The sequence below is a fragment of the Strix aluco genome, chromosome 1, assembly GCF_031877795.1.
Source record: "Strix aluco isolate bStrAlu1 chromosome 1, bStrAlu1.hap1, whole genome shotgun sequence".
NCBI lineage: Eukaryota > Metazoa > Chordata > Aves > Strigiformes > Strigidae > Strix > Strix aluco.
Window position 1 is genome coordinate 120595915 of NC_133931.1, and position 20898 is coordinate 120616812.

General features: G+C 44.9%; 1 protein-coding gene across 3 annotated transcripts in view; it reads right to left on the reverse strand.

Annotated features, from left to right (window-relative positions):
• Nucleotides 1–964: 964 nt before the first annotated feature.
• Nucleotides 965–20898, reverse strand: part of JCAD (junctional cadherin 5 associated) — a 62383-nt gene continuing 42449 nt past the window's right edge. For 2 of the 3 annotated variants that reach the window (XM_074833243.1, XM_074833236.1), the window contains exons 2-3: nucleotides 16903–17261; nucleotides 6395–10139 (exon numbers count right to left, since the gene is read on the reverse strand). In XM_074833243.1, coding sequence (XP_074689344.1) covers nucleotides 6395–10139; nucleotides 16903–17201 — 4044 coding nt within the window. In that variant the 5' untranslated portion in view covers nucleotides 17202–17261. Of the gene's footprint in view, nucleotides 2495–6394; nucleotides 10140–16902; nucleotides 17262–20898 lie in introns of those variants that run through there. The other variant, XM_074833247.1, reaches the window with a different exon arrangement.

Consider the following 20898-nt stretch of genomic DNA (forward strand, 5'->3'; position numbering starts at 1 on the left):
AGGCACAATCACTCATAAAACTGTACTCCATGTATTTCTCAGTTGTCTGTATCATAGTATCAAATGAAACAACTAGTGTTGTTAGAAGAATACACTATTTTTAAAGCAGTACTAAGTCTAGTCTTTCTCCACTGGTCAGTCACATACTACTGCAAAACAAAGCTTACTAACTTTCTGAGTTTTAATTTCTCATTCCTAGCCAATCAAACCTTGCCTGCAATATTGCTGATTCCTTTTTTTGGCTGTTTATGTGCATTGGAAAAGTAATTATGACATGACTGGTGAAACAGACATGTTGCAGAATCGATTAACCCCCTCCCCATCAGAAGAAAATAAAATGCACAGAAAACTCTTGTTCCACAGGGACATGAAATGAAGGTAGCAGGACTGGTTATATGGGACAATTTTCAGTTCTCCAGAAATCAAGCATACTAGGAAGTGGGATGATGAGAGTCGAAGCAATTCTTTTTAAGAAATGGCTTTTTTTATGGGCAGAATTGGGATGGGGGGCAAAACATGTTTTGTAGCTATTTACTAGCCCCCACATGTCCTAGATGGTGATGAAGAAAGGTGGCTATACTGAGTGGTGGGAACAGTTTGTCAACAAGCATGCACAAGAGTTAATAAAATAAATTATACACCACATTTTCTTTTCAAACAAGCTTTAAATAGTCCATATGTAACAGAAACGTGTGTTACAGACAAGAACTTCTTGCTGCCAAAACACAGGATGAGTGTTTTTCCCTGTCGTTCTTTCCAAATTACAGACTTAGGAAAAAATATTTCAACAAATTAGAAGATTTAAAAAAAATAAAATTATGCTAAAAACCAGAAAAGGCCAGTAGAATAGACCAGTGAAGTACATGAACAAGTCAGCAGAAGAATGTTAGTACACAGGTACTTACAAAAAAACACACAGGAGTGAACATAAAGGCTTTAAAGACACAGATACTATGCAGACTAATTCAGTATCAAAGAGCAGAATGCATAGGCTTTATTATAAACTCTGTAATTCATGCATTTGTGTGTGCAGATAAAATATACTTAAAGCCATGTATTTAAACGCCATCAAAAAGACACTTGAACTCCTCCCCAGCAACATCAGTTGACTTCAGGGAGAATTAAACCCAGTTTTGTTTATTTTTATACACTGGCCTAATCCAAACCCATAATCTCTAAAAGGGAACAAAGTAAAGGAAAAAAAACAGGTATTTTTCTGAGCTGCTCAGAGACACCAGGACAAAGATCCAAACCCACTTTTTGGTAATTGCTGTCACTGGAATGTAATGGCAGCAACACCAGCCTGGACAGTTCTCAGCTGTGTTTCAGAAAGCGGCTCCAAGAAGAACGATCCAAGGGTTGAGTGGGGAAAACCAGAAATTAACCCTGTAGTACATACATACATACATACATAGATGGCTCTTTTCAGAACAAAATAAGGTAGCACTACTGAGTATGTGGCAATATGGAGTGTGCATTAAGATATACAAGTGAAATCTGCTTGGGGCACCTTCACTCAGAGGGATAAGTCTTCTTAAAATATAATAATAATAATACTTCTTTATACTTGCCACTTGTTAGCAATTGTTTACATCGTAGAAAAATAGATAGTATTCTGTAACAAGAAATATAGTTACTTTGTTAAAATGGGCTATTTTAAACCAGCTACTATTCTTTCATATAAAGAATTTCTAAACAGCAAAACAAAAATAGGTAATACTGAGTGCAAAACAGCCAGTGGTATACTTTGCATTGGTTTGAAACACTAGTTGCCAGCTACTATAATTACACGTTCTGTACACTGTACTACAAAAGTCTTCCATCTTTTAGAAGCTTTGGGGTTTTTGCTTTTCTTCTCTCTAGGTGGCAAGTAAGTATTTAATCTGAGTAAATTCAAACTCTGGAAGTCAGAAATAATTTCACAATCAGTCTTCACTACCATTCTCTTGCATTCCTTCCCCCATGTAGTGCAGCAGCACTTTCTACTTATGGCCAAAAATCCCTTAAGTTAAACAAAGTTTAGACTGTAGATACTTAGAAGTGTAGCTTATAAATTCACATTCTTTTAAAAATCATTTCACTAATCTCCCACGTTTACATTTACACCAAAGAGAAAGCTCAAAAGCCTCACTTCATGCATTTTATCATCCCCGCTGAAGACTGAAATAGAGTTCAGATAAAAACTCTTTGCCAACAGTAGGTATTAAGTCTTAACACTACAAAGCCAGATGGTTCCAATGTAGAAGTCAGATTTTTCTGTGGTCTCCGCAACAGTTTCAGATACAAATAGCTAATTCCTAGTGGCAGTGGTAAAGGCATTATCAGTACACCATGAACACCACAAATGGAGGCAATTTCCAAGCATCAAAGAACAAAAAACAAACAAAAAGCACCCAGAAAAAAATAAGTGGAACATTCTTAGTAGAGCAGAGATCTCTCTATTCTCCTCTTCGTTCATCTCACACCTTTTCAACTTTTGTGGGGTCATACATGTCTGAAAAAAAACAGTAAAACACTATTAATAATGTATCCTGAAATCTATTCAACATTGCTAGCTGCGGAAATGAGACATCTTTTCCCTAGTTTTTATTAAAAAAAGAAGCTAATACTGGACTTAGGGCCTTAAAGATACATACTACAGTCCTGACCCAAATTCTGTATTTACACCCATGTAATTTGGGAGCAGCTTGGATCATATGCATGGAGATAGAATTTGGGAAGCCGTGGGAAGGTAGGAGCAAGCACACTGAAGGCTAAGTGATTACTTCTACTTTTCAGATGCTTTGACAGGGAGAGAAATACATAAGATTTGCCCCCCCTTTTACTGAACATGAAGGACAAGTAAATGCTTTAAGCATCCTAGCAGGGTGTTTAAGGCTGGCCAATGAAGTGATGATGCCATCCAGTCATCAGGGTCTTTTAATTCGATTGCAAATCTTTGGTTTCAGATTAATTCAACAGAATACAGGAAAGCACAGGTGCTTTGCATCGCTATTGTTAGACTGTCTCACTTCAGTCTGCAAAATGGCAGCTCACGTTTTGAACGTTATTCATTAAAGTACTGGACTGACTCTTCATTTCCAACGTACCTCTTGTCAGTTCACAGGATGGACCACACTTTTTTCTTTTCCTGAAGCCTCAAGAACACTCTTCTATCAGATTTATCGGATTTACCCCAACATTGGCCATGAAGTGAGCAGATGCGAGTCTTTTCCTTCACCCTTGTGACTCTGGGATAGGATTGCAATGAAGGGGCTTTGCCTTGTGAGATCTGCCTGCCCTGTGCCATCATGCACGTGTCTGACTTACCCTAGGCTCCCTGGGACGCACGGTCATGGTGTGGAGAAGCCAGGGCTACCTACAGAGGTGTCTGTAGACACACAGGGGCCTGGACAAACCAACACTGCAGCCTGTGCTACCCTGTGCTACTTGCTGCTCTTATGCAACCTGGGTATCTGTGCTAACCTTAAATGTCTCTCCCGTAGGCTGTACTCCCACAGCACTCGCATTAAACAGTTGAGCATGAAAATAGTTGTACACATAATATCACACTTTGGAGTAAAACATTCACCCTCAGGACTTTTATGTTGATGTGAGTGAATGTCTTCATTCAAACAAGCATAAAAATCCTCAGAGGGAAATTTTTACTCCTGTGTGCAAGTGTCCATCTGCAGTATCCAGACTCATATGAAGAGAGGACTGGCTAGGAAAGAACTTCTGGATTTGGCCCCAGTGGGTGGATTCCTAGTGCAGGATCCTTTATTGCTTGTCTTGCTCACTCTCCTCAAATTGCTAGGCCAGCCAAGAAAGGAGTCTGTGCCAGCAACACTTACGTTTTCAGAACTGCTTATCACTATTCAGCCTCTCCTGGTATTTCCAAACTTCAAGAACAGACACCACATGAATGCAAAAAAATCAAGAGGAAAAAAGTTTTTGAGAGCTAGTGCACTCCAGGATAAAGCTGCATCTTTCTAAGCTTAATGCACTGATGGTGTGGGAAGATGCTTCTAAAGCAGTAACATTTTTTCAATTGTAAATAATTTTCCATCTAAACTGCTAGAACGTACAAAAATTCTGAACTGTCTGTGTGAGGTTTGCCTAAGAATAAAAATGGATTCACATTTCAGAAGCCTGATTTTCCTAAGGCCAGACACACTCACACTAATAGAAGTCCCCACAAAATTGCAGGTGCTCACTGTTTTGGGGAGCAGCAGGGGGGAGAAAGTCAGGCCACAAGACATGAAGCCTCTGTGTGGCTCAGTTTATTCCTTGAAAACTTACCCACACCCTCAGCACCTAAACCAAGGACACATAAGGGCCAGACTGCCAGGCTATATCACACTTCTGGGGGGACAAACATTGGAGTTCTAGCACTGATACAGAAATGTTTATTCAACATCTGTTTAAGCTCATTTGGAATGCTCTCTACAGAAACAAAGCCAGATCAGCAGCCTCATGGAAGCAGTCTTCAAACAGCAAAGGAGAGAAGACATCTAGTGCATTTGGGAACATTTGGAGACATTCTTCTAATGGCAGTATTTGCATAGTAAGATCAGCTTCTTGCACTGAGTTTCGACAGAGCTCTTACTCTGAAGGATGACTGTTCATCTGCCAAGCTGCATTATACATGTGAAAACCTGTTTCTGCTAAGGCCTCTAGCCTCTGCGACGGGCCCAGTCTGCAATTATAAGACTAACATCACCCTACCTCACCCCAAGTAGAATGGCCTTTAGCAATATTTACTCTTTAAAAGCAACAAATACAATGGTTTTCCAGGATTCTCATTTTGGCTTTCAATGGCACCAGTGAGCTGGTCTGGAAGTTAGAGTGAGAGTTAACAGAGGAAGAGACAACATCAGGCCTTCTACAAACATGAATCTTCAGTCCTACCCCATTAAGGTAATGTGAATTTCTTGTGCCATCAACCAATCGGGGTCTCTTTGGATGGGAAGAAGTCAGTGGAGGAGATGCCTTCCTGCCCCGTGTGAATGTGTGTTACCCTGCGGTACTGGATGTGCGCAGCAGGAAGGGACATCCATGCTATCCAGACATGGGGAGGGCTGTTACGTCTGCAAGGGAACCGCTGCAGTAGGAACACACTGCAGAACACAAGCCTGGCATTGTCAGCAAGAGGGATAAATTTAGACCTAATTTACTACAGAATAACTCTCCAATAAAACACACACAATCTGTTTTGATACATCCCTGAAGTCATGTCACCACAACAGTTATTTTCTTCACTCCAGCAGAAACCCCAAGGGAGGAAAGCATATGAAATGCATGTGGGGCGTACTAGACCTGATGGGTACAAGAAAGCTGAATTAGCCTGTTTGGAAAATCTGGTCTAGAGCCATACAGTTCAGAGCAGAAAGAGACACAGAGCTGTGGAATACAGAAAAAGACATGAAGGGAAAGGCTGCAAAACTGCAGGAGGCAATACTTGGAACTGATATGAATATTTCTCTTCAGATGGAAATACATAAATCCACTTTAAAGTATACTCCATTTAATTTCAGTCTCTCTGTACTGGAAAACTGTGAACAGATTTATATCGATGAGGTTTAATGAATAACCTGCACAGATTTCAAGGTAGAGTGTCAGCTGTTACAGAGAGGATGGAAAAAGGAAGGAGGAGATTAATATTAGTTTAACAACTTTCACACCATACATTTGCTCACTCCAATTAATTTAATGGACTAGACAGGTGGCCTGGGAGATTTATCCCTTTACACAGATCTATGGCAACAACTGATTTTCAGTTGTTCAAGACAATGCTGTATAAAAACTGTTTCGGAGAGAGAACAGCTCAAGTTACTTTGGGGTTGCATATGGACTACACAAGTTTATTCACTTTTGAGAGATGAGGAACACACACACACACAAAAGAGGTGTTCACTGAAGAAGTCAACTTTCCATTTGACCTGGGGATAACAGTTATTCTCAACATCTGATCTGGAAAATATTCATGAGAGAGAGAGAGCATTTTCCAGGTCCCTTAATGCAGCCGTTTCCCAGAGGCTTCACAGAAGAACATCAGATGTTTATTTTTAGTTTCTTCTGAACTCTGATATAGTACGTCTCTACTTAAGTATTAGAGAGGAAAAAATGGATATTCAGGGAGAGGCTATGATTAAATCACCAGTGTTCCCAAATGCTGGCACTAGAGTGACTATCTCTGAACTCTGCTGTTTGAAGCTGGCAGTTCCCTGAAACAATTAGACAGAGATAAGACCTCAGGGAGCACTCCAGCCTCTGTGAATGAGCTTCAGCATCACAAGTGAGTTTTGCAGTAACTTTTCTGAAATGGGATCAGAGAACACTCATGTTATCTCTTCCACAAGGAGAGCAAACGGGGTGGCAACCAGACAGGGGTAGTGCCACCTACAGCCTGTTACTATTTGAGCAGCAGTATGTGGGCATAAGCAAACCGATCATGCCCATGACATAAGGAAGCAGTACTCATATGGATCTCCCATAATAGGGTCTTACCTAAAGAAAAATCTCTGTCGATCTTCTTCTTGTCCATTCCACCTAAATATCCGTTTTCACTGAGAGAGATAACACGCTTTGAAACAACCCCTGAGCTTGCCAGTTTGCTTCCTCTCTCCTCTTGCACCCTCGACAGCTTCTCCTCATCCACCTCCTCTCCTGAGTCTGCGCTCTTAATGCTCAGACGTCTCATCCGGGACACAGAGTCAACTTCTTTCATTCGCACTAAGCGATCCATGGCAGTCCGGCTAGGTGGAGAAGTGAGCTTGCCTTGGAGTGTCTCTATCACTTTTGACGTACTTCTCACTCTCTTTTCTGAATGCTGATTCACAGCTGACTTGCAAACCAAGTTTTGGTCCTCACCTTGGCTGGGACTCACAGGTTGTTCAACAACTTGCTCGTTTACCAGTGTTTTAGCGCTGGCTTCCTGGTGAGTGGTCTGGCATTCATCAGGGTATAAAGATCGGCCTCCCACTTTGACAAACAGAGCACTCTCTGTCCAGCCACACTTTCGTCTGCCCTCATAAGAACTCTCTTTTTTTCCTTCTTTGTCACTTATTCTGCTCCCCGCTGATGACTTAAAGTCCTGGGCATCATTTGCAGGGATAGTGCCTGGGTGGGGCCCAACACGGTCATCTGGAAGGAGAGACTCCACTGCTATATCTATACCTAAAATTCTTGCAGCTCTTGCCTGCAATGACTCATTCACAGGGATTTCCACTGCATTTGCATTTGAAGAGTGATCAGAATTGTTAGCACCAGGTCCTGGGGCTACACCAAGTCCCACTGACCTCAAATCCGGCTCAGAGCGCCCTTGGTTCCTCTTCGTTAGTGACAAGCGTACTACTGAGCCTCTCTCTAATACTGTATCATTTGTGGGAGTTGCACCTTTGCTCAGTTTAACGAAATCTAGGTAATTTTGGTCTTCGCTCATCTCCTGCAAGACAGGGTTATTGAAAGGATTACTGTGACACGAACTGCTTGGGCTACTGGACTCTCTCTTGAGAGGGCCCACGCGAACTGGCTGCTTGCTTGTTCTGCTCTTGGCTTCCCCTGTCCTCATTTCTGTTATCAGACTTCCATCTGCTGGCCTGACTCCTTCACTGCTCCCTCCTGGCTGTGAGGAGCCTCGAGAGCCAACGCAGCCTGGCTCACCACCTCGCTCCATCTCCATGCTCCAACTTTCAGACTTACTTTTAACTCTTCCTGACTTAAATACAGGCACCTCTGGCACAACTATTTCCAATTTCCCACCGTGTTTTGGCTCCTGGTTCAACTTCTCATTTCTGGACGCCCTCCTCTGTGTAAGGGCACCTGCCTGTGGAGAAGCCGCAGCACTTTCCAAATCTTCTTCACTGCTTGTGCTTTCCTCCTGCCCTTGCAGCTCCTTGTTAAAACTTTCTAGCTCACTTATTGCATCCCAGGGACGGCGACTTACAGGCTTCAACAGGAACTGCCCAAACAGCTCTTTACTGTTGCAGGGAGCACCTGCTTCTCCCTTAACTACATCCCCCTTGGAAAGAAGGCCGGTTTCCCTCTCCTGGGCAGGCATGGGCTGGCTCTGGTGGGCTTTTGGGGAGGGGGCCTGAAGGACCGAGGTAGCAGTCCTGGAAAACGCACTGTTGCTAGACTGGCTGAGGTACATCTGACCCTTCATGCCGTAAGCGCTCTGTCTGCAACTTCTCTCCTCAGAAGGTAACCCTGTCTGTTTTGACCCCATTGTGGATGTTGTACATCCTGGGAGCTTTGGAGACAGCAGTTTGTTACTATTGGGCTGCCCAGGCTTTGTACCATGGAAAAATTGTGGGCTTTTAGGTTCTTCGGTGAAACTGGTCTGTGTCTGCTGGTCTTTGTACTGATCACCTGGCCAGGAGCCAGAGTATTTGAGCTCTCTGTGTTTTGTAGGCTGAATAAATCTGAGGTCATTCATTTGTTTGAACTCTTCTGGTCTCCACAGCTCTTGTTTTTGTAACTCATTTTTATTGGTCATGCTTCCTGTAAGCGCTTGTAACTCCAAGTCTGTTGAAGACATACTTAAGAGACTTTGTTCTTGCAAAGCCCCATTGTTATCAAACCCATTCTTATCAGGGCTCTGGGTTATGTTGTTGTTCCTATCTGTATCTGGCAGATTGGATTCTGATTTAACTGGGATAGAGACCAAACAAAATATAGTTTCATTCATTTTTTTCTTTGAACTCTTTTTGCTCTGCATCCCGGTTCCAGGTTCAAACTTTTTCACTTTTGTAACAGTCTCACAGGTGCTGTCCATATGTGAATTTCTTACAGAAGGTTTGCCTTTTGTGTACTCCGAACTGGCTTCATTACGGGGGCTGTGACTAGTTGTGCTACAACTGTCTCTTTGGTCCAGCAAGGCACAGTTTTCCTGATCTCGGATGGATGGTGCCAACCATCTGTTGCTATGGGTGGAGCTGTCAGAAGTTCTTTCTCCCTTTGCAGAATTGGACAAGTTTGACGCATCCAAAAAGGCACTGTTGTGCTGTACTTCAAGATCTCTCTCTTGCAAAGCACCAGAACTGGGACTACATGCATTTTCAGTGTATTTAGTGTTGTCCTGCCGACCTTCCGGTGGTGCAATTTTAATATGTCGTATCCGAGGATCATCAAAGGGAATATACTGAACAGAACGCAGGTAGTCAGCAGGGCGCCTTGCATGGCTTTGCTTCCCGTGAGGAAGATGGTTCTCTTTGCAACGGTCACCCGCTGCTTCAAAAGTATTCATGGCTGGTTGTTGGCAGGGGACAACCCGCTCTGCAGGACCCTGCTGGTCGCTGCTGGCGTGCGTGTTGGTGTTAGGCACTTCACTGAGGGGATGTGGGGTGACGTTTTGGTGAGGTGGGGATTTGTAAGAAGGTGGAGGTACGTAGACCGGGGGTTCCAAACCAGAGTCTTGAATGCAAGCATCTTGCCTTGGCTCAGTTACTTTGGCTAAGTAGGAGATGGGTTCATCTTTCTGGTAGTGGTCCTGGAAACCCGTGGTTTCCGCAGGTGCCCTGGTCTGCCGCTGCAGTTCGTAGGACGGAGGCTTGAGAGGTCTTCCATACTTGGGTTTCACCAGGGGAATGAAATGGCCTCCTGTTTCGTGGTGCTTCACTGGTTCCACACTCAGTCTGTTTGGGGGATAGGAGGGGGTTTTAGATACGCTGAGAGAGTTATTACTGTTGGTCAGAGAGGGCATTTCCACACACCTCATGCTCTCAGGCGAAAGGACCCTTGGCAACGACTGTGATTTCCCCTTGTTGTGGGTGCTCAGTACGTTGTCTCCCAGGGTCAGTGAATAGAGCTCTTGAAGCAGTTTCTCCCTGTCACCCTCGGACATTTGCCTCCCAACCTTTTTTGGCTGGTTCCAGCTTTCCATTCCCAGACTTTGCCACTTGCAGTCACCAGGCACTTCGCAACTTTCCTGTAAGCCACTTCTTCTGACATACCCTGCGCCCGTCCCCACCTTCAGCTGATTCTCTTTGGGGTGCCGGGGTGCTCCCGGGGCTGCAACCAGGCCTTTCATTTCCACACCCGCTTTCTGGGAATAGCCCAGGAGCACACTGAAGTCCTGCCCTCGTCTTCTCCAGTAGGCGAGATCTTTATCAGTCTTGGGCTGGGAAGACCATGCTAATTGAGGCCTGTCATAAACCCTGAAAAAGAAACACAGCGTCACAGGCAGTTTGCACAGATGCCCCTTCTTTCTCTTATGGGTAAGGCCATTAGGATGTCAAATGTTGAGTTATGCCAATCGGGTTTGTGCAATCTATTTGCAACCAGATGACTTTATGATTTTAATGAGAGGATTTAAAAGTCAGTCATTAACATGAGTAAAGGAAGGGACCGATGCTCTGCTGGCATGTTGTTAGTTATGCAAAGCTGTTAGAAACAGAAACAAATGCACACAGTTACATGCTGTGCAAACATGCACAGCCCTCCTTGATGGACACCAGAAAACCAGAAATGATTGTGTTGAACTTATTTCTGCACTCTGCTTCATCAAAATCTAGAGATGTCAAGGGGACTACTGTGGTACATAATTTTAATAGGAATCCAGAAAGCAGAGGTAGGGAGAACAGGTAGAGGGCTATTTCATAAGATATGTTCTGTAAGAAACATGATTTGCATCCTAGTATAAGAGCTCTGAAATTAAACATGTAATTTCCAGTGTTGATTCTTGTTCATCTTTCAAAGGGAACAAATTTCTTCAAAGTGCTTTGTATGAAATGATACATGCCACAACAATGGTGATGTATCAGCACAGTTCTGATTAAGATGGAACCAATATTTAAAATCTAAAATACCTCAAAAGTAGTATAAAATTCTGATATAAAAGAAGGATTAACTCCAGCAATCTGTTACTGAAATATGAGAGACATTAGACATTTTATTGTGGATTAGAAATTCAGAACACAGATTTACACGAACAGAATAGTTTCTTTGTGTGTTCTGAACAGAGTGTAAACTGTTTTATGTATTACTGCAGAACAAAATTGGCACCCTTCTACATAAATAATTAATCTTCTACTTGAACTGTGTTCTGCTATTCTTGTACCTAAGGTGTCCAGCAACGTAACTGCCTTTACACTATGTGGCTGCCACCAGCATAGGACTGGAAAGAAAAATCAAAATTGACAGAAATAGGACAAGTATGTAGATAGAACCCAAGAATTTCTTTCTCTTCCCTTCACCCCAAGGTATATAAAGAGTGTCATCTGGCTCTTTTTTACTAAAAACAATGATCTTTTAAAATAGTAGTTTATGAAAACATAATACAATTCAAAATTCAGAATGAAAATTAAGCAATCCAGGTCCACAGCAATTTTCTTTTATGTATATTAACTTCATCCAATGACTATAAAAGTTTAAAAACCAAACTGGGAAAAGGAGCATCTTGTTCATATTAATTCAACTGGATTAAGACTTAACATCTGAACAAAATGTTCTGCCTCTGAAGCATAAAGTACAGTTCAATTGCTGAACCCCAGGAAGTAACAGACATCTTCAGTAATCAGTGAGATATAACAGGAAACCTTCTATATTGGAAAGTTGATTGCAGTAACAACGGACATTTCCATGTGTCTCTGCATGTAGAAACGTGCAGCTGAACAAATGCTGCTGCCTTCTGAGATTATCAAATCTACCTTTCCATCTCATCCCCATGATGCTATGGCACCATTTGTATCTGTGTTTACAAAACAAGGTGAGAAACACGGTCTAGCAATAGTGAGGAGGGAATAGGCAGATTGGTCTTTCTGTTTGATTTTATCCATCATCATAAAAGGGTCTACAGAAATCGCAGGAAGTACAGAGTCACAGATTCCAAGATCAGAAGAGACCATTACGATTATTTAGTCTGACATCTCGCTCAACGCAGGCCATCAGACTTCCCCGCAATGATTCCTGCTTCAGTGGTAGCGTGTCTTATAGAAAAGCATCTAAAAATCTTGATCTTTAAATTTCCAGAGATGTTGTTGCAATGCTTAATTCACAGTTAAAAAAACCTGAAGTAAACCCAAATTCTTATCAACCCAAACATAAAATCATTAGGGGAAGGAGGTATGGTAGACAATAATATTGAGATTTGCAACAATTGCAACTGACAGCACAGGAGTGGAATGGGCGGTCTGTTTTAGATGATTTAATAGGAAAGCAGGAATAGGGAAGGAAGCGTTACTCGACTCTGTCCTAGGAAACCACTAAAACAGAAGAGTTTTGGTTAGTTTGTTTCTTTAAAAACAAACAAAACCCAAGCTCAGGCATTCATTAAAGTAAATTAACCGAAGTTAGGACAGCTTCAGTTACAGAAAGGATGTTCCTCCATTTATTAAAAGCTGTTTAAAAGATTAAATTTATTTTTAAAGATTAAAAGATTAATAACTAGGCTCCAGTAATGAACTTCAGAACATGACACAAACCATCATGTATTCTGTACTATGTCATCATTGCAATGCAAGTGTAGAAAAGACATTTAAAAGGAGGTATTTAGAGCCTTTTAAAAGTGATCTTTTCTTTGATCTTTTCACAAGATGGACAATATAAGTCTCTTCAGCTCCTGGCTCAGGCACTAGAGGTGGTTACACAGACAGCCTGTATCGTGGGCCTGTAAACCTCTGGAGAGGATGGTACTGCACTGCGCAGTGGGAAGAGGAGGCTCCACAGTCTCCCTAAGGATCCTCCAGCTTAGCTCCAGCCTGAAGACTCCTCTGCTCCCAAGGATGGGAGCAGCTCCCGCACACCTGCACGTAGCAGGCAGGGCAGGCAGGCAGGCACGGCATCAGGGCAGCGCAGCACTGCTTGTGGTCACAACTTCAGTAGAGAGTGTCTCCTTCTGGGATATATGACACTTTTGGGTCTTGAAGTCAATGAAGTGGTGGGAAGGCGAAGCATCAAAGAGCCATCCCAAGTGCAAAATGCTTCACTACAGCCTCAGCAACGCTACATCTCTGGATGGCGAATGCCAGTCATGTTCCCGTCTTTGTGTCCATGACATATTATCAGTGAAGAGACTGCACAGTCCCTCTTGGCAGCAGCTAGTTTCTGACTGTGCCACTACGCAGTTCTGTCTCACTCCATCATGCACTGGTACTGACACGCAAAGAAATGCACACCCAGACACAGCAGCTTGCAAGTGCTTCACAGCTGGGAGGGGTGCCAAGGATGGAGTGGTCCCATGGGACCAACCACAAATATTTAAGTGCCAGGGACAGAGTGGTCCCATGGGACCAAGGAGGTAGATTTTAACATTATGAACTCTTCTCTAACAGGCCTGCTTCTAAAAAATATCACATTTGCTGTCATAAAGTGCTTTGAATAGATTCTATATTAAATTAATCTAATTAAAACTGTTTTAAAAAAACAAACTGTTGCTAGCTTTCTATGAATTTTAGACCTTTGCAAGAAATGAGGCCATCAGTCCACCCTGCACTGGCTGCATGACCACATTTCACTGAGCTGCCACTCTCAGAGCTATGGGTTGAAGCTGCCCAGTTCCACTAGGGTGACTCTGGACCAGCAGGACATTGTGTGATGCACATAAAGGGGCAAGAAGTGAAGGAGTGTGGTACAGGCTTCGAAGTCAAAGCCCTGCAGAATGAGGCCACTGCAGGGCTATCCAGGGAGTTTCTGTCCCTGTTTCTGGCTGCCAGTGTGCAAACAGTAGGTGTTACACGCCCAGTAGCTCAGGGTGCACGAGCTGCAGGCACCAGGACAGACTTTGTGCCCAACAAGAAGGCACTGTTAAGAAATTTCCCACATTTGGTAGCAAGGGGGGAAAATTTTCAGAGGGTTGTTCTGGACACTGGCAGTTTCTGTTCTATTTTGGGATCCTATCCTCACATCCACTTTTCCAAGCCCCAACATTGGGAAACACCAGTACAGTACATTTTTCTAATTTTTCCAGCAGGTGATCTCATCAATGATGTTATCTATTTATCTCTAAATTTGCTAGCTACCAACATAGTTCCTCCCACACAAACAGCTAAGCAAAGTACCTCTTCTCTCCACTCAGAAGAGAAGCAGGAGGGAGTTGTCCTTCTGTGAACCCTCTCATCTCTACCCACAGGGTCAGCTTTCCCATTTTCTTTGCCTCATCTCCTCTTCCACACCTTTACTCCTAATGCTCAGTTAAGCAAGGACAGCCAGGACAGTCCTCCCACCATCTGCTCACCCACACTTTGCCTCAAGAACAAAGGAATGGGGCAAAACATCACTTCCCCACTCTGCTGGGGCGTCACTCCCTCCTTGCAAGCAGCAGCAGCGGGCGGTGTGATGTGCCCACATGCAGTTGCTATGAAGCCTCTCTCCTCCTCCTCAGCAAGGTTTGATAAGCGGAACAAGCCTGGTGAGTGGAGACAACAGCATCATCCTCCGCTGTCAGGAAACACCCTGAGCCCTGCAAACCTGTTTGCGAAGGCAGCAATGAGGTGGGCAACATCACTCACTTCTGTGGTATTTAGAAGGTGATTAGACCTACATCAGTGGTCTGAGCAAGAGTGTGGTTAATTCCCTGGCTCAGGAGCCTGAGTCATGCTCCGAATTGCCGTGGAGCTGGTCAATGTCTGTGAAGGTAGTTGGGACACACGCTGCCTCTTGTGGCCCTCTCCTGCTATCGTGCTGCACTGGGAAGGCAGTGTCAGGAGATGGCTGCAGGAAGCCTGTGATGCCCAAAGAGCAGCGTCTTTGTGCTGGATCTTGCTGGGTGGTTGTCCCCAATTTGGGCCCAAATGGTCCCCAAGTCTCTGCAGTGTGCAGTTCTTTCCCAGCCTGAGAACCAGGAACCTATTTCCCACACAGTCCAGAAACCAGACAGCAAGATCAAAATCCCTGGTGGAGTTCGCTATGGCCCACCTGTAACAGGCCCAAAGACTCCAAAGTGGGCCATCACAAAAGTCTTCTCTTCAGTTTTCACATTTGCACAGCAGCCCCATGCCTCGGATGCTTCCCCAGGGCAGGGGAGTGTCTCTGAAGGGGGACTCGTCACCCTGGAGCTCAGCAGCTGAAACACAGGTGCCACAGCACTGAAGCTGCAGACAGCCTTCCTGGATCTGGCCCAGAGTGCTCGCTCCTCCCTTCCTGTACCAGCAGGGCAGCGGCAGTGTGGCGCTCCACATCAGAGGTACTCTGCACACCCAGGGATGGCAGGAAAGGGACAGCCGATAACAGAGGTTTTCCCTTGTTCATAGCTGCTAGGGCCTTGCAAGAGTTCCCAACAGGCTCACTGGGAATCAGAGTTTGCTGTAACAATAATAGTAAGAAAATATTTCTATTTTTATGAAAGTGCAACAAAGCCATTTCCAGGGCTGTGTTCCCTATTTTGTGTAGAAAAGCCATTTTTTAAACCCAGGGTATAATATTTAACTATGCTATAGACTGACAGGTTCCACCCCTTGCATTTTGAGATGTTAGAAGACGACATTTAAACTGTCAGAGAGCATTATTTTGTATTTAGTCAACACCAGCAGTTACAGATACCTCTGCCACGTCAGAGATGTGGGGCAGATGTGCGAGGCCCTGCAGATGCACCTGGAGGAGCGGGAGGCAGGGAGGCAGCAATCCTTACACATCACCATGCACCCACGCAGGCTCTGCCTTACAGGGCTTCCAGCCTTGCACAGCCATATCTTCTTCACACCAGTTTTTCTCCACACTACAAACTCAGCTCCAAGGCCAAGGGCCACCTTCCTTGGCATATCTGCACACTCTCTTCCCCTGCTTCAAAACTTTTTTCCCTTTCATACTTTTTCAGTATCTTTCCTCACTTTATTGCTGTCCAGTTTATTTCACCCAAAACACACCATGACAGATCCTCCTTATTACCTTTAAACCTGTGTCCTCTCCTTCCTTCTCCAGAAGGGATGGTTCCATGGGGGGACCTTCACCGTGGCTGGGACTTGCTGCCCTACGACTGCTTTACAGGGCTCACATCTCTTCCTGCCCATTATACTAGCTGGCAGCTGGGAGCCATTCCTGCTCCAGGCAAACAGGTTTGCAAGGGAAAGAGAAATGAAGGGAAAGAGCAGCCAAGCCCAGCAGCCCGGGGACACATGCCTTTGCTATGTGTTACAGGTGGTCTTCATAAGAGGACAAGCTCTCAAGGCGACAGCGTTTTACCCTGCTTTCAGTTTCAAGCCCACTCGTCAGGAGGAAGGGGCTTTTCCTCGTAAACCCTCGTCACACTTGGGCTGGATTCCAGTCCTGCTCTAGCCCCTTTCCTTTGTTCATCTGGAGCACTCAAATAGCCACAGAACAATGGCCGAGCGGCGGTGTGTACACACAGCTCTTCCTGCCCAGCCTGCCCCAGCCCCAGCACGCACGTACTCCGTGTTAAGCAAGCCATGGTTGTACAAGCACATTTTATGGAGTGACGACAAGAGCTTCCACTGGCTTGGAGCTGTTTTAAAAAGAAACTCACAGGCACCTTCTCATGTTTACTCCATGAAAGCGGCCTTAAAAAAACCAAGTAAGTCCTCAGTACATGTAGGAACATCCACCAAGAGCTGCATGTGGCTGAATCAACAGCAAAAACCAGAGTGTGTATGTGGCAGAAGAAGCTGGGTTCAATTTTTTAAAACTGAAGAAAAGGAAGAGCTTTTGCACCTTTTTTTTACTGTACTTGGACTGAGCTTTTCTAAGCCCATCAGAAGGGCCTTTCTGATACAGACCACATTAGTAAATGAAATTTTCCCACACTGGGCCACTTCCCATCACCCCAGTATTCTCAAAGGCCTTGCTCTAGCAGAAGGTGAATGGATGTGCCACTGCTTTGTGTGGACTTGCAGTGCATGGAAGTGGTCACTAGTATGGGAGCAGGAAAGAATCACAGGAAGATGGCATCAAGGGTTAGGGTCATGCTTAGTTATCTGTCAGGACCAAAAGGAAGAGAAAGCAAAGCCATGACATGATGCTGAAACTTACCCCCCTTCTGAAGTATGAAAAGTGGACAAACCCTGAAGGTCATGGTGGTAACCAGGACCTGCTTGCCTCCCTTGGCTCCCATGGCTGCTTTCGGTGCTGCTCGAGTTGGTTTTCACCAGAGGTTTCTTGCTGTAAGCCCCAGCTCTTGATTCTGCCTCAAACCCGTTCAGCGTTCTCTGAGCCGATCTGTTCCCTGTGATTTCATGCTGGTATCCATCATACCTGTTCTCATATGAAACAGTGGGATTTTTTGACAATTTGTATCCATGAGAAATCAGGAGGTCCTCGACACTGAACATGTTGTGCTGGTTTCACTCACAGCTGTGCCCTCAGAAAGCTCCTTCCAGCAGGACCCATCACTGAAAACAACAAAAACAAAAAGAAGGTCGCTTTAAACAAGGGAAGGTATCTTCAGTCAGCTGGTAGGCTGCTGAAGCTAAAAGTCTCATCTGCTGGCCTCAATCTTGCACCCTTATAATAAAACAGATGAAGCAAAGGGTGTACAGATGCTGATGAATCTTGTGCTGACCTTCCCCAGACAATACACCTCCATGCACTCAGCCAAGCAGCAGATGCCACGCTGCTGCTGACTCAATCCGTTCCACTGAAGAATTTACTGGTGATTGCAGCTTTCAGATTTCACTAAGTGATCTCAAAAAAAATTTTGCACCGGAGGTAAGCCCACAATTTGATTCAAGCATTTCCTTAAAAAGAAATTTTTCTCCAGTCATGGAGAGGTGTGCTCTGTATTACATTTTAAGTTGCTGCAGGAGGAGGCGGCGGATTACAGGGCAATATGCCTCTCCCTACAGCTCTGCATATTCCAATTAAGAAAAAATGTTCACATGAACAAGAACAAAATATGCATGAGAACAAAAATGAGTTATGAAACCACATGAGAAACCCAGGTCATATCATGCAATACCCCAGCTAAACAGTCTTTTTTACAGATTACTTTCTTTTCAGCCTGCACTGGCCTGCTCAAAATCAGTAATTCTCAACTAGAATAATACAAAACCTTAGACTTCAAGTACGGTCTATTTTTACAGCACATTTCCACTGCATAAAATGACTGGAAACAACCTGAGATGACCACGTCTATTGTGTCTCAATGATTTCCAAGACATGGGGCAGTCAAGATTTTTCTTCCCAGTGACAACCCTCAATTCTGCACTGACTAGAGCAAAGATCCAGTAAACTGAATTAGTTGGCTGGACACAATCTCTATTGTTTATACCACTCTCGCAGCTTATTATGGCAATTACAGAATACCCATTCTTCCAGAGTTTTAAAACACATGGAAGGTAATGATCTATTCTGTAGGTTGTACACGAAAATGGACCCTTTCTGTTACATTACTCCTTGCCTGAACTGTGTTACCAGAAGAAAGAAATAAAAACAAAGGTGGATAAAGAAGAATGGAAACACACAGAAACAGTACATAAAACATAAAACACTCAAGATTATTTTCTCTGCAATCAGAGTTCACCTAAAGCAGGTCTACCTGAGGGACAGGAGCCCAGCATTGGTAGCTACTCAAAAGGAGATCGTCTCTGCAAAGATTGTGACAAGCAAGTGCATTTTATATACTGGTCTCGAACGCTCTTCTTGGTCAAGAAGAATGGGAGAACTCTGTTCACTGATACTTACAATAATTTACTTGAGATGGAGCAACTACTGAGATGGCTGCTGTGTGTTTATTAGTACTAAATCTCTCAGGCTGCGTATACACAGAAGTTGATGGGTTGGCTTAGAATATAAACCAGTTTCTGTGGTGCAGCACTCCATATATTATGGCCACTTTTTGACTATCCATTTTCTGCTCCCGCCCTGTCTCCTGGATGCTCTGCAGACTGTGGAGCCGGTCCAGCCAGCCACTCTGGGCCAGCCTGATGCACAGCTTCTGGGCACGCAGGGACCCTCCAGCCACCCCTGCCCTGCACTGCCCACAGCGGTCATGGCATTCACCCAAAGAGAGCCCACAGTGTGGAAAAACATGCACAGTTTTTATGCAGAACCACAATTTAACTGGTAACCTGGAACGCTGCAGAAGTGGCTTTTCAGCTTGAGAGCCTGCTGAGCGCTGAAACCGGTTTGTCTCTAGAGCTTAATGAATCTCTTCCCTTTTCGCACATGTTAACACTACACACCCTTTAAAAACAGAGAAATAAAGCTCTGTGCTGAAGATATTTTAGGAGTATCCCTTGCTAGAACAGGACTCCAAATTCCCAGTAAGTGCTCTGAGTAAGCGAGCCAGCAGTAACTACAAGCAGGCAGAAAGCAGGGAGGAGTGGGACCCTTCCCTCTTGGAAGGAAGGGAAGGCTTCATGGGTTATTTTTGAATGCTGACCTAAAAGGCTGATTTTCCATCCACCCACTGCCCTGGACTATGCGAGAAGCCAGGTACAAGCAGAGCAAGGGGAACAGCTGGCTGCTAGAGCTGTTCAGCTTCTAACAAGAGAAAGATCCAATGTGACTACCATAAACAGCAGAAAGCCCATCGGAGTGCTTGCAGGTGCAAGGAAGAAATGTGCTTTTCCTGCTATTATTGTCAGGCTGGCTTGGAGCACAGCTTAACCCCCTCTCTGCTGCCTGCTGCAGCCATGGTGCCATCAGAGAGGCAAAGGCGAGTTGACAAGAAACCTCCCGCCCATGGGGTTTACTCTGATCCTCCTTTTGGCACGGGTGGTGAGGAGCAATGAGGAACTGGTGTGACCGTCTCCTCCTGCTCTGCAAACTCAATCACATCTGGAAGGGAAAACCCCACAGTGCTACGGGTGGCGTGAAGGCCCAGCTGAGAGCAGGATGCTATCACTGTGCCCATCACGGCTTCACATTGGGAATAAACAAGGTGCGGAAGCCTGAACCCTCTGCCTGCTGCAGTGCCCTCGGCACCAAACCCCCAAACAAGCTCTCTCGCCCCAGACCCACCACATGGAGAAATGCTCCATGCCCATGCCACAAGCTCCCAGGAGCCTGTAGCAGTGGTGGTGGGTGGGACGCTGTCATGACACATGCCTCGAAGGGCTGCGCAGAAGCCATGGGGAGGTACCATCCCCCTGCATTGGACCTGGCCAGGGGCAGGGGAGCTGGCAGCTCTGACCGAGTAAAGCCTGCACGACATCAACCATGTCAGCACCCAATGTCCGCAAAGACACCGGCCAGCTTTCCAAACCTGGCTGCCGACGCTGGGATGCTCTTCCCACCCTCCCTTAGATAAATAAATCTAAAAAATAAAATCAAAGGAATTAGATTGGCAGGAGTAACAAAACCGTTGCTGCAACACTGTCTTGTAAATAATCTGTCAGACTGGGCCAAAGAGTAAAGGCAGTGCAGAGCTTCTGATTTGAGGGAAGATCAACAACACTGGAAAACAGTTTGTTTTTCCAGTGCTCATTTGTTTTGTTTGCCAATGACATCAGTGCTTTCTGATAGGGTTTGCTTCCTGAGGATGCCTGCTATCTTGCCAGTGTTTCCGACTTGTCCCCGTCAGCCGGTACAACTCTGCACTACACTGGAAACAGAGGCCAAACTTGTCTCTGGAAATTTCTCAGCAGCACTCTCAGATGCAAAGAAACAAGCGCAGTCTGAATGGCGGAAATCGGCATCAGCCCCCCTGTACACAGACACAATGGGGACCTGCAGCCTCAGTGAGCGGGACACAATGGGACCACCAGACGGAAACGTCATCAGAGCACCTTGTCTCAGGGTGCTCTGTCCAAGAGCAGGGATCTCATCGCTGGCCCTGAGAAAAGCCCAAAGCACTGCTGAAAGACACCCTTAAGAAATCTGGTGCTACAGTTTCCTCTGAGCTGCTTCTGGAGCCCATTCTCGGTGAGAGAAACACACTGGTTTCTGCTGATGGTCTGCCTCTATCTGCAGGTTTTTTCAGTGGCAGGGGTTTCCAAGCCTTATGATTTTGGGGTGGGGTACCTCCACCCCCCATACGGTGACCAGTACCAGTGATGATGAATGCCAACACTTGCAGCAGTGGCA